The sequence below is a fragment of the Terrapene carolina genome, unplaced genomic scaffold (genome assembly GCF_002925995.2).
Source record: "Terrapene carolina triunguis isolate 2854851 unplaced genomic scaffold, T_m_triunguis-2.0 Scaffold58, whole genome shotgun sequence".
In the NCBI taxonomy this organism is placed as follows: domain Eukaryota; kingdom Metazoa; phylum Chordata; order Testudines; family Emydidae; genus Terrapene; species Terrapene triunguis.
The window spans coordinates 692,078-706,520 of NW_020664409.1; the positions used below are offsets into that span (position 1 = coordinate 692,078).

The following is a 14,443-nucleotide window of genomic DNA, read 5'->3' on the forward strand; positions in this document are numbered from 1 at the left end:
GGGCCAGTTGCATCCATGCTGCGTGTCTTTTATTGCAGTGTAGACATACCCGGAGGTGACTAAGGAGAAATCAGAGGTACATGGGAAGAATATGAAGAGACCTGACAGACCATAGGGACCGGGCTTAGGATGGATCATAAGCGCTCATAACAACTAAATGTTCCTTTCTGGGTCATCAGTTTTAGTGCTAGATCCGTTGATCTCTCAGACCGGGGTATTTGTTGAGCTTTCTGCAGCTTACTGGTAAGGTCCAGTTTGGGAACATCTCAGCTAGAATCCTTGCCTAGCCTAGTTTGCTAGGACAGTGGAGTGTGTCTGCCTCTGAAGGGTGAACAGGATGGTCTTTTCTAGTGTAGGTGTTCGATAGGAGTTCCAGAGAGTGCCAGATATCTGTGATTCACTGAACAGAGTAGATGAACGAATTACAAAACAGCATTTAAACAAAGGAAGAAGATACTTAAAAGTGCTATAGTAAAAGTGAGCCACCATGCAGAAGAGCTCTTCAGGGCAAGTGAAATAATAAAATATTGAACAGAGAGGTACCCTTGCTATTTCATTCTTCTGGATTACTGTACATTAATTTCACAATGATTCTGTACGGGGTTTATTTATTTATATATGGGGTTTATTTATATAGATTTTTTTTTTTTTTTAAAGTGAATTGGCCCAGGGCACGGAAACAGTTAAACAGGAGGAGGTAACAGTTAAACATCAGCAGTCATGTTTGTCTGAGGAAGTGGACACTGATGAAATTGAATATGACGACGACGATGATGAGGATGAAGAGTGGGACTGGGATGATTCAGTTGGAAGACTCACCAAGCATCATACTGCAGCTGGAGGCTGCAACCCACAGGTACATTAATGACACTTCCAGGACACTTTTCAGAGTTTCTAATAGCAAAAGGGACTAAAGCAGGACACAATGATATGTGAATGTGACCCCAACCATAAATTCAAGTTGGGACTTCTCACTGCACTCTCAGCTTAGGAGCATCCTCATGCCTCATATCTCTCCTCCTCTCACACATACACACACACCATGTACCCCCTAACCAATGCCACCCTCTTCCCATGCCCCGGTGGTTCTCCTTCCTCAACTCCTATTGCTCGGTCTTGCCTGTGGCTGCAACTCTGTTCCATTCCTTTGGGGTCTCAACCTATCTCCCCACCCTGATATCACTGCGATGTCCTCCTTTTCAATATCCTCCCTCTATATTCCTGGGTTTCTGTCTTTTCCTTCTCACCAGTTTGTGAGACAACATGCTTGCTGTGACTGGGGAGTGTGAGGGCAAGCATACATTTTATATCATTAGTAAAGGAGGCAACTAAACCCATGAAAAACACCAAAGGTGAATGGATTTAGAGGGGACTCTATCAGGTTAGAAATCTTGTCTGAATTACTAGCTTAAATAATTAACCCACAGAATTTGAAAACTAATTTACCTTTCACTATGCTCTCAGCTTGGGCAGCGGAAGGAGAACATTTCTCCTTTTCTCTTTGACATAGGGACATCAGAGTGTCTTTGGGAAACTGAAGGGGAGCAGTTACAAAATGTTGTGGCTGGCACAAAACATATTTCCTGGGCTACCTATTTCTGCCTTATGGGCTTCGGAAGGAGACCTGGGGAGAAGGGAGTTATGTGTGGTGTGTGCTATTTAGGGGCTTATGATGGGGATCTGGCTGGGGCAGACATTGATTGGGTCTGGAGAAGAGTACCTAGGGGAACTGATGCCTTTTTGGCAAGCCATGCATGCCCCTTCTTTGTTCTCTCTTTTTGCTCTGATTCTTTCCCTTCTCAGTTTTTCTCCCCATCTCTCTCTTGGTGTTTTCTCTCCTTGTTTTCCCCATCACTGGTGTTCTTGTTCCCTCTTGGGAGCTAAAACATGCTAGTTGACTGAGTGACAGTCAATCCCCTGATTAACAAGCACCTTCTCCTTGAGCTCTTCGCTAATAGGATTTTGAACCCACATATGTTTTTTGTTTTCTCTGAACTGAAATCATTTCCAGTTCTAAGTTATGTCCGTACCCTGACAAATTCTGATTTTCTAAATGCAGATAAGCTTGTACAGGTGTTTAGAGACACGAGCAGATCAAACTAGATAAATTGATTCCCCCCCCCCAAGGTACTGTGTGTATTTAGAAGGACTACTTAGGGAAGGCAAATTATGTAACAAATCCTTTGTTTCAGGCAAATAGACAGACCCCTAGTTGCAATTCAGCAAAAATGTCCACTCCTACAGACAAGGCCCTAAGAAAATTTGAGCATAAAATTAATCTAGGTAAGTATAATCCTATCGTCCTCTTTTATGGTAATAGGTACACCTTGGTGACATTCAGTGACTAATTCTAATTACATTGAGCTAGAGCTTTTAGGCATTATAACTAGCCAGCTGTTACTAAACAGTTAAAAGGGTTAATATTGGATGTCACCTTCAGACATCATGTTTGTCTTTAGATACCATTCCTGGAGTCTCCTCCTCCCCAGAGAGCTGTCAGTCTCTCTTCCCTCTGCCTCCTTCTGATTACACAAAATAATTCTTCTGTAATTTCACCCCAGAAACAATCTGATTGGCTGGGAGGGAGGGACTCAGCTGTCCATCAGACCATCATCTGATCACTCTCAAAGCTGCAGCACCTCAGCTTTTTTGGTTCTACAATATTCTGTATAGTCAGTATGCAGTGAAGTTGCTGTGTAACATACCATGGTATCTTGTGATAGCAAATTTATACTGGGATACAGTGATTTTGTCTAGTATCTTTCATACCAAAAGATTTCCAAAATGATGAGTAGGGCAGTGATTTATAGACACAAACAGCAGCAGTATACTTGGCATTAAGTCACATGCTACCTTAAACATCAGAATTAGTGTTATTGAGGGAATATTGGCTTGGACACTGAGGGCTATTGCTTACTCTGTTTGCAAAATGGCATGGGATTTTTTAAGTTCCTTGAGAGAAGGGCAGAGAGACTTCTGTTTAACTCCCATCTGAAGGACAGCATCTCTAGGCACTGTCTCATCTTCAGGGCAGTAGCCCCTGTTGCTCTTCTATAATCCTGGAGTGGGTCTCAGACCCATAGAGGAGAATGCTAAGTTAACTCATGCTGCTAGTGCATATGTTTTGAAAACCTGATCATCTTGTTACAAGTATTTCTTTATGTGCCTTGAATGTGTGTGATGTGTGATATGTCTGTGTCTATTGGCAGCAGAACTGTAGCTGCAGTTTTGTGTGTGGAAAACCTCTTTGATCTTCACTTCTTTTTTTTTTTTTTTTTAAATGTATTTTTCAGATAGGTTAAATCTTGCTGACTCTGTTATAAACAAAGTCACAGAAAAGTCTAGGCAAAAGGAAGCAGATATGTAAGTACTTTGGGTGGCTGTATTTCTGTTTATTTATTGAAAACTCTAATACCCTCAAATTGTTTTCTGCTATGAGCTGCAACTTGATCTGTGATGCTGAATAAACTAGAAATTAGAGAATGTAAATGTTCTGTGTGCTGTTTGTATTTTGGATAGGGCTGTCAAAGGATTTAAAAAATTAATCACGATTAATTGTGCAATTAATCAAACTGTTAAACAATAGAATACCATTTATTTAAATATTTTTGGATGTTTTCTACATTTTTAAATATATTGATTTCAATTACAACACAGAATACAAAGTGTACAGTGCTCACTTTATATTTATTTTTGATTACAAGTATTTGCACTGTAAAAAAACCAAAAGAAATAGTATTTTTCAATTCACCTAATACAAGTACTGTAGTACAATCTCTTTATCATGAAAGTTGAACTTACAAATATAGAATTATGTACAAAAAAACTGCATTCAAAAATAAAAGAATGTAAAATTTTAGAGCCTGCAAGTCCACTCGGTCCTACTTCTTGTTCAGCCAATCACTCAGACAAACAAATTTGTTTACATTTGCATGAGATAATGCTGCCCGCTTCTTGTTTACAATGTCACCTGAAAGTGAGAACAGGCATTCTCATGGCACTGTTGTAGCTGGCATCGCAAGATATTTACATGCTAGATGCGCTAAAGATTCATATGTCCCTTTATGCTTCAACCACCATTCCTGGGGACATGCGTCCATTCTGATGACGGGTTCTCCTCGATAACAATCCAAATCAGTGTGGACCAACGCATGTTCATTTTCATCATCTGAGTCAGATGCCACCAGCAGGAAGTTGATTTTCTTTTTTGGTGATTCGGGTTCTGTAGTTTCCACATCGCAGTGTTGCTCTTTTAAGATGTCTGAAAGAATGCTCTACACCTCGTCCCTCTCCGATTTTGGACGGCACTTTCAGATTCTTAAACCTTGGGTCGAGTGCTGCAGCTATCTTTCGAAATCTCACATTGGTACCTTCTTTGCGTTTTGTCAAATCTGCAGTGAAAGTGTTCTTACAATGAACAACATATGCTGGGTCATCATCCGAGACTGCTATAATATGAAATATATGGCAGAATGCAGGTAAAACAGAGCAGAGGACATACAATTCTCTCCCAAGGAGTTCAGTCACAAATTTAATTGATGCATTTTTTTTTAATGAGAGTCATCAGCACGTAAGCATGTCCTTTGGAATGGTGGCCGAAGCATGAAGGAGCATACGAATGTTTAGCATATCTGGCACGTAAATACCTTGCAATGCCAGCTAAAAAAGTGCCATGCCAAATGCCTGTTCTCACTTTCTGGTGACACTGTAAATAAGAAGAGAGCAGCATTATCTCCTGTACATGTAAACAAACTTGTTTGCCTTAGCAATTGGCTGAACAAGAAGTAGGACTGAGTCGACTTGTAGGCTCTGAAGTTTTACACTATTTTGTTTTTAATGCAGTTATGTAACAACAACAAAAAATCTACATTTGTAAGTTGCACTTTCACGACAAAGAGATTGCATTATAGTACTTGTATGAGGTGAATTGAAAAATACTATTTCTTTTGTTTATAATTCTTACAGTGCAAATTTTGGAATTCAAATTTTCCCCATAAAATGGGATGATTTGCAGAGCCAGTCACTAAAATCATTGCCAGGTCTTGATCCTGCTTTTTTTGAAGTCAGTGGCAAATCTAATCATTTAAATGGCTGTGGGATTAGCCAATAAGGCAGAAAATGCTGGCGGTACTTTGGCAGCAAAGGAATCCCATTTTAATGTAATGATGCTTCCTCTTTTCTCTCCCTTCCTTGCCTAATTTTCTTCTTGAGCAATCATTCTGGAAAAATTATTGGTGGAGCTATGGGTATTTCTCCTGAGTAGATCATGTCATGCTGTTATATTTTAATTTCCACTAGGTATCGAGTCAAAGATAAATCTGACAGAGCAACAGTGGAACAGGTAAGTCTTATATATATCAAACTGTTTGTTAAAAGGCTTATTTTCATTTGAATCAATAACCAGAGGTAAAATCCTAGCTTCGTTGGCGTCAATGGCAAAACACTCATTGACTTCAGTGGGGTCAGGGTTTCACCCCAGGTTTTTCTTGTCTTTCTGAACAAGACTGCTTTATAAAAATTGTGTCTACTTTCACAGCTGGTTTGGACAACATTGTGGTGCTTAGTATTATGATTTGCTGTTGTATTCAACTGGGATTTTGTTGATAGGCATAGAATTTCATCTTAGCTTTACTCAGAAGTGGAATTTTCCATGGAAAAGACTAAATGGTCCAATTTTTTTTTTTTTAATCCACACATTTTTGCTTCTAAACCTAGTATGATACATTAAAGGCCTGTGTACCACAAGGACCACCATGTGCTCTTATGAATGCCTGGCACATTTTAGGGTAGCTGTATTCTAATGCACTTTTTTTCTTGGTATTGTGGATGGGAAATCACTCCTCTATTAGCATTAGCCTAAGGATGCATGTCAAATATTATAAATCACTGATTAGGAGTTGCATACAAGTCACAAACACATTTTTCCCTAATATTTTAAAGATAATTCCAAAATTATAGAAGAAATAGAGCACTATCCAGATAGAATTTTGAATGGCTTGGTCCACTAAGATGCTGTGGTTCTGTGAGTTCTTCAATTCAAGATGGATTAGTTTAATAATATTTTCAGTAAACTGGATAAAGTGATTTTGCTTATTTCCTCCCCCCCTCCCCAATTTCCCATGAGGTATTGGATCCAAGAACACGAATGATCCTGTTCAAGATGCTAACTAGAGGTGTCATATCAGAGATAAATGGCTGCATCAGCACAGGAAAAGAAGTGAGTTTCATTCCAACTGGCATGCTACAGTCTTCTTTGCAAACTGAAAGGAAATTGACTGTGCTGAAAGGGAAATAGTAAAATACTTATCTCTGGCATTAAATTAATTTTCTTGTGTTTGTCAAGAAGTTAATTTATTTACTGTAAAGTGAGACATCTGTTACTTTGAATTTTATCCCATATCAATAGTGAAGCTACTGAACTCTGTTTATTAATCAAAATATGGAGCACCATTTAAATTCCACTTACCCCATAAGTGGTCATGAGGACTCGAGTGGTACATAGGCCTCATGCTGGCCCTCGGCACAGAGGCTAGTTTCACTCTTACAGCCAAAGGCTGGTCTCATTGAAGTAACAGGCAAAACGCCATTGACTTCAGTGGAACCAGTATTTGGCTCTGAAGATCTGACCCTGCAGACCCCTGCTTATCATATGTGTAGTCCTCACTCATTCAGATAGTTCCGTTGACGTCAATGTGATCACTCTCAGGAGTGCAGAGCGTCAGTAAGAATTGAGGGTGCATGGCACCTCTTTGGATCAGGCTCCTCTCTAGTTATCTGTAATGAACATCTACTGCATGTACGCATTTTAGAGCTTTATACATATGCTAACATCTTTGTATGGTTTTAGATCCCAATCCTGCAAACTATTCCCTGTGGTTGGATCCCTGGGCCCATGCAAAATCCTGTTGACTTCAGTGGGGCACCCTTGTTGAGTCCAGGGGTCTCTAGGATTGAGGCCTGTAACAGCATTGCCACCACCTTATATCTTGGGATGTCCCTGCAGCACCCGTGCCTCAGTTTCCCTCTTCTGAGGGCTCCTTAAAAAATTCCACACAGTCCAAGATATTCAAAAACAAGGTTCCCCTTCTGAGGTCCAATTTATTAAGTCCTCATACAGTTTCCAATAGTCTCTCTCTCTCTCTCTCTCCCTCCCTCCCTCCCTTGCCCCTGATTATACTCATTTAGTTCTATCTGGACTGGCAATAAAGTCTGTCAAAACAAGTGTAACTCAGAACAAAACCATCTTAACAGTCCTTCCTCCAGGGCATTTCTGCTGGAGTGCAGTTTTCCCACCTTTCTCCAGGGCTTGGAGGCCAGGACATACCACCAGGAAGCGTGCAAACAACCTTCCCCTGCTGTCTCAGGGTTTCCAGCAGGAGCGTTCTTGCTTTCTGCAACTGCGCAGGCTCAGATCTCTGCCTTACCCAAAGTCTCTCCCTTATCTACACCAGAGGCCTGATTCCTTCACCCCTCTGCGAAGGAGAGTTAGCTGTGTCACAGGTGGGATTCAGACCCATTTTCCTTTAAAGGGGCAGCCACCCTGTGACAAAGCCCAAGGTTTAATTTCTCTCCTAAAAAATGGTGTTCTTGACAGTATTTGATACATGAGCAAACTTCTCAATACTTAAACTATTCCCAGGACGTTAATATTGTTTCTCTTACTTTCTCACTTATAGGCTAATGTCTATCATGCTAGTACAGTGAATGGAGAGAACAGAGCAATAAAGATTTATAAAACCTCTATTTTGATGTTTAAAGATCGGGATAAGTATGTGAGTGGGGAATTTAGGTGAGTTGGAGTTCTTTTCTTTAATGACAGCAAACCTCTCCAGGGCTAACAGTGCGTTTACCTACAGATTGTTCTTAATTTTTGTCACAGATATTCTATAAATGTTTGTCTCTGTGGTGTGCTTGTTTTTAAGATTTCGTCATGGATATTGTAAAGGAAACCCGCGGAAAATGGTGAAGACATGGGCAGAAAAAGAGATGAGGAATTTAATAAGGTGATTTTTTATATTTAACTTTGGTGCAGATGTGACTTGTGCATTCCATTGCTGGTGGGAATGCAGCTCATGTATTTAAGGGTCTGATCCAAAGCCTGTGAAGGTGAACGGAAAGACTCCTGTTGGTTTTAATGGGTTTTGGGTCAGGCCTCAAAAGAATCAGCATGGATATTGTTCATCACCATGTTGACATCAATGAAGACCAGCATCTGTCCCATAAATAGAGCAGAAACCAGACTGCCTGTGAGCCAGGGAATCTGGGTGTTCATCATGTCCCATAATTCATAGAATATCAGGGTTGGACGGGACCTCAGGAGGTCATCTAGTCCAACCCCCTTGCTCAAAGCAGGATCAATCCCCAGACAGATTTTTGCCCCAGATCCCTAAATGGCCCCCTTAAGGATTGAACTCACAACCCTGGGTTTAGCAGGCCAATGCTCAAACCACTGAGCTATCCCTGTTTGATTAAAACCTTCCCCAGAATAGTAGGGTGAGAAACAAAGTGATCATAGGAGATATTGTCAGTGTCAAGGGTGATTCTCCAGCAAGGGTCAAACAATTACTCTTTTGAGTGATTCTGGCACCCTGCCCTCTCCGGGGAGGCATCAGTCACTTCTTCCTTTTACAGACCCAGTGTCTTCCCACTAGATTTAGTGTGGGATTTTCAAAAGTGTCTAAGTGAGTTAGGAGCACAAGTCATTCACTTTCAATAGGCCTTGTTCTCCTAACTCACGCATTTTTGAAAAACCCTGGCGATGAGGGACATAGATCTAAATCTCCAGCATTTCCACACCTGCACAGAGTGAAAGCTGCTGGAACTCGAGGAGAGACGACGTTGTGGCCTCCTTCCACTAGGATCAGTGGTTTGTGCATGTGTAGTGGGGTCTCAGGGGAGGAGGGAATCGGGCAAGCTAGAGAGCTAGCCAATAAACCGGTGCTAACAGGGGGTGGATCATTTGCTGGTAGTTGTTCTGTTGAGCTCCTGCTAGTCCCAGATGCCCCGCAGGCACAAAAGGTGGGTTCTGATTTTAATCTGCCTCAGATCCTGTCCTGAGTTATGGAGGGCCAAGATGTTTGGAACCTGATCTCCCATATAATCCCCCATGACCCATAGTGTCACTCACAAAGCGGCGATAGAGGGTGGGAGTCTTTAGTGTTGTCTGTTTCAGGAGTGAAACAGGAGAGAATCCCAGCCACTGCACCAAGGTATCTCCCAGGACTGGGGAACAACCCACAGGAGACAGCCTTCCAACACACACACAAGGGAGCTTTATTATCCCCTCTCTCAACCTGTGACAGCCATGACAGGGAATAATCGTAAGGCTCTTCCTGCATGCTGATCCTTCTTCCTCTAAAAGTCCCCTCTTCCTCCTTGTCATGATTCCATGGCATAGTCTCTTGGGGTCCTCCTTCCTTGCACTACTTGGTGTGTTCCCTTGGGGTCCTTCCTCCTCTTTCTGCCCAAGCCCCAGCTCTGCCATTCGATTCCATGCGCTCTGCATTCTCAGCTGGGTACAGGAGTCCTCCTCATTCCTTGCCCTCTCAAACAGCTGCTGTGTCCCAGATCCTGGGTGGGGGAACGGATCCCCTTATGTCCCAAAACCAGCATTGAAAATGATGTTAGAACATGGTCAGTTTTCCCCATGTAGATGGGGAGCCAGAAGGGCAAAGTATTATTTATTCCCTGTTGAAACACTGTGACCTGTGTGCTGACCTGACCCCATCACGCTCCATGGTAGAACACTGACTGATGGGCACATTGCTTTCTGCTAATGGGCAGTGTTAATGCCATTTTATTGCAGGGTAAAGTTGGTCCCCACTGCACAGACCCTTCTAACATCCCCTCCCTTCCATCAGGGAAGAGAGTGGAGCTGCAAAGGACACCTGGGACAGGGGAGACAATTGCCTTTGCAGAGTATCAGTTACACAGGCACCATCTCAAGGAATCTTTTATTATTTAATCTTTTTGTGGGGAGAAAAATCACAACGATGTCAACAACTCGTGACCAATTGTTGCTAATGGAGGCATCTGTCTGGGGAGGGCAGCGTAGGATAAGGATGAAACACTTGGTCAGCAACAGAGAGACAGACTGGCTGATGCAGCTGGATAGTGGGATATATGGGGCAATTTAGTTTAACAAAATATGTATAAGGGTATATCTACAGGGTGTAGCAGTGCACTGCAGGGGTGTGATTTCTAAAGCACACCAATGTGTTGCACACTAATTGGTCCAGGTAGAGTCTGCTAGTGCACACTAAAAGTTCTCCACTGTGCTTTAATGTAGCTGTGTTTTTAAAGTGTGCTATGGAACTTTTAGTCTATACGGACCAATTAGTGTGCAATATGATCGTGCGCTTCAGAAATCACAGCCCCATAGCGTGCATTGCCACAGTGTGGACAACACTGGACGCTTGTGGCATACCTTTTCACATTCCAAGTGGCTAATGCAGGACTCAGCGCTACTCAGTTTGGAGGCCCTCTCAAACGGTGGGCCAGGGCAAACTGCCCTTCAACCTGGACAAGGGGCTTAGGGGGTCAAAGCGCAACAGTCCCGCAAAACCCAGGACTGTTAGAAGGTCTGATTTATGGTCTTATGATTAAGACACCAGACTGGGACTCAGGAGGTGTGGGTTCACTTTTCAGGTTTGCCACAGACTTCCTGTCCAACCTTAGACCTTCTCTCTGTGTGTCCATTTCCCATCTGTAAAATGGGGATAATGATACTTCCCTTTGTATATTTAGAATGTAAGCCCTTTGGGATAGGGACTGTCTGTTACTCTGTACAGCACCTACAACAGAGGGGTTCCAAACTTAATTGGTGCCCCTCGGCACTACTCTAATACAAATTATAAGTAATATAGATTGCATTTGTTTTTAATAGGTAGTTATGGGTTTTTTGTTGTAATGTTACAGGTTGAATACAGCACAAATACCTTGCCCAGAGCCAATTATGCTAAGAAGTCATGTACTTGTCATGAGTTTTATTGGTAAAGATGACATGTAAGTATCCTCAGAAAATCAATGAGAACTTCTTTATTGATAGGCTTGAACAAAGGTGAATTAAAAAAAAAAATCTGTTGAATTTGCTTAGTTTATGGCATAGGCTGGTGATTAATTGAGTACATTGCTCTGGTGTATAAATGAGATGTAAAGTATCAAGATACCTCCCAGCTCCTGTGGTGCAGGGTCTGCCTGAATCCAAAGCCTTATCCATGCAAGGCATGAGCAAATACTCTGCATTAGCTAGAAATTAAGGCCCCAGTTCTGTAACTGGATCTGCGTGGGCCTCTTTATACTTCATAGAATATGGATGGTGAGGATTCTATGTTCTAGAAATGTAAAATAAACTTCAAAGCTCAGGTCGTGATGTGTTAATCCTTTAGTTGGAAAGTTCATTAGTGGTGCACACAAATGTTAACTCAGCATTTGTAATGTAAATATTTAATATAACGTTGTGGTCTAGTTCTTCAGCTGGTGTAAAACGTTGTAGTTCCACTTTCTGCAGTGAAGCGATGAATATTTATATTAGCTGTGGAGCTGGCCAAGTGTTTGAGTAAATCACGGAGGTCTTTCCATTTACTGAATTAAAATGGATCAAGTATTGTGGTGAAGGGACTATACAGCTGGTGTAAAACGGGAGAATTTATTCTGTTTTTTTTTGTTTTTGTTTTTTTAAATCCAAGGCCTGCTCCTCTATTGAAAAATGCTCAGTTATCTGACTCAAAAGCCCGGGAGTTGTATCTACAGATCATACAGTACATGAGAAGAATGTATCAGGACGCCAAACTTGTTCATGCAGATCTCAGCGAATTTAATATGCTGTATGTTTTTAAACCTTGCTCTGTATTTTAACATTTAAAATGTAGGTATTGGTGGTTTCTCTCATAATATGTAGAGCTGTGCAGTACTAATACGCTCCTATGGGAGGGCAGTATCTTCCTTTCAGCTCTGCTTTGTAATTTACCTGATTATTATACAGATTTCATCCCAAATCTATCTCAGATAATTTAGCTTGCAAAATACTTCCCTGAATAGGTTATTCAGGGAGTTTTTTTTTATCGGCTGATGAATAAACAAGTAAGCTATTTTAATTCATTGTTCTAAAATTGCTTTTTGTGTTCACCAGGATTGTTCTCTCAAATAACGTGCAATAGTATAACTGAAAACAACTATTATATGGAACGTGTCCATAGCAAAACTTTAGTGTCAGGCCCCCAAAACTTGAACCATTTTTTCAAATGGTGGGATTTAAAATTTTTCTGCTTTTCCCTTGCTGCACCTCCAGATACCACAGTGGAGAGGTGTACATCATTGATGTGTCTCAGTCGGTGGAGCATGACCACCCACATGCATTAGAATTCCTGCGGAAGGACTGTGCCAATATCAATGGTGAGTGGGCAGTAGTTCAACTCCTCTTCTAATAGGTCATTCCTCTAGGAAGATTAACTGTGTACTTCCTTGTATTCTTCAAACTAACATTGTATGTAGAACAGGATGGATTTCGTTAAAATGCGCATCATCTTAGAATGTGTATAAGTTTCGTTAGGAAACCAACAAACTATGCTATGCAAAGTACAGCCAAGGTAGAGTATGTCACACAAATTCAATTACGTGTGAGCTTATGTTTTAGGCTAGCCTACGGAAAGCAGAGTTCACACAATTTCTGCAGATTTCACTGTTTGACATCTACAAAGTTTAATCTCAATATACTGCAACTGCTTGATCCTTTATGAAGCCTTCCCTTCCACCCTCCTGCTTTTCACTTGTTTCCTGGTCGCATTTGGCTTTCACTGAAGTCTATTTGACTTTTGCCCTTAACTTCAATAGGAAGCGGGGATTGGGCTTTGAATTTGCATGCTTCATTCAGCATTTGTTGTATCTGAAAGATGGGCAACTTGAGCTTTGGGTGACTAAGAGTTTTCTGATAACCACACCCAGTGGGATTCTGCAAACCTTGTAGGGAATTTCCCCAATTCATAGAGCCATTATTCTGTATTTACCATCACTTTGATGGTGTAGAAGCATAAAGTGAACTTGAATCACACTAACTTTGTTTTTTTTTCCCTGCTTCCGGACAGACTTTTTCTGGAAGTATGGTGTTGCGGTGATGACTGTCAGAGAGCTCTTTGAGTTTATTACAGATCCTTCTATCACAAGCGACAACTTGGATGCTTATCTCTCAAAGGTCAGACTTGAAGTTCCTGCTTATGTAGGAAGATTTAAGGAGTAAAATAAGATCTGGTTCAAGCTCATCTATCCCATTTATCCCATAACTATGCTTCTGCAGTAAATATTGTGCATTATATAATGAGACAGCAACTTAAAAAAAATATAGAAATGTTTTAACATTAATACATGTAAGCTGTGGGAACTTATCCACACCTCCCCGCCATGTTTGTGTGGGGTGGGCCGTATGAGCGGGATGAGTGAGGCGGACTTGGGGGTAAATGGGTTTGAGTGGAATGAGGGAGGCTTTCGCTCCACCTTAAAATACCCAGCATCACCAGCTAAATGCTCATTAGTCCAGTAGGTGAAAGGAACCTGCCTATTCTAGGAGGAGGGGGGGTATGCTGGCTCTAGGCCCCACACCTGGAATGCTTCAGGCTGGTCTGTTACTCACCATTGCTCTCTTCCCCTTCCCTCTGTCTGTTTAGTCTTGTTCTGACTCAAGCAGGGGTGGGTGTAAATTCAGCTGGGGTTCAGTTGTTGCCCCTTGGGATGCTAGTGAATAGATGATCATTTTCCAGCCCCCTAGCTCTAGCAGTCCCTTCGCTGTTTCATCAGCCCCAGCAGCCACGTTGGGTTCTCCTTTACCAATTAGCTGTTGCGGTAAATCCCAGCTCAGGTAGTCAAAGCAACAAAGATAGTGAAGGATCAAATTAAGACTCCTGTATCCTGACCTCAGCCATGTTGGGAATGTGGTGTCAGGAGACATTATTCCTGCCCCAACCTGGAATGCTGGGTAGGGGGCAAGTGCTTCCAAGCAGCCCATAAACGCTTGTATGGCATGCACAGGTTTTGGGTACTCACCAGAGCACTGGACTGGAGGGAGTAGGACTGTGGCTACAATACTCCCATCTTGCTCACGCGTGCTCCTCCGGCTATTCAGTGCTGCTGGCAGCAATAGCAGCAACTCTCTGCATCTGGGGGGTGTAGGCAACCTCCTGTGTGAGAGCATGAGCAACAGACAGAGGCTCCCTGTGCCCTGTTATCCCACACTGGTGTAGGGACAGCCATAATTTGACTCTGTGTTTGAATTGGCGGCAGTGGAGGGAAAGTTTTTTTTGCTCTCATTAAGTAGATCAGTAGCTAGGAGTGGGATTTAAGTGGGTGTGCCATGCAGAAATGTTCATCACCATTAGGTGTCACTAAAGGCATTGTGGTATGAAAAGCTGGAGTGTTTTACATGAGCAGGAGAGAACAGTTTCCCAGCGAATGG

At 42.0% G+C, this 14,443-nt stretch overlaps 1 protein-coding gene across 1 annotated transcript in view; it reads left to right on the forward strand.

Moving 5' to 3' along the window:
• Positions 1-702: 702 nt before the first annotated feature.
• Positions 703-14,443, forward strand: part of RIOK1 (RIO kinase 1) — a 22,946-nt gene continuing 9,205 nt past the window's right edge. Inside the window, exons 1-11 of the mRNA XM_029914319.1 lie at positions 703-856; positions 2,193-2,283; positions 3,294-3,363; positions 5,299-5,341; positions 6,125-6,217; positions 7,677-7,789; positions 7,923-8,003; positions 10,918-11,004; positions 11,688-11,825; positions 12,290-12,393; positions 13,083-13,189. Coding sequence (XP_029770179.1) covers positions 2,229-2,283; positions 3,294-3,363; positions 5,299-5,341; positions 6,125-6,217; positions 7,677-7,789; positions 7,923-8,003; positions 10,918-11,004; positions 11,688-11,825; positions 12,290-12,393; positions 13,083-13,189 — 891 coding nt within the window. The 5' untranslated portion in view covers positions 703-856; positions 2,193-2,228. The remainder of the gene's footprint in view (positions 857-2,192; positions 2,284-3,293; positions 3,364-5,298; positions 5,342-6,124; positions 6,218-7,676; positions 7,790-7,922; positions 8,004-10,917; positions 11,005-11,687; positions 11,826-12,289; positions 12,394-13,082; positions 13,190-14,443) is intronic.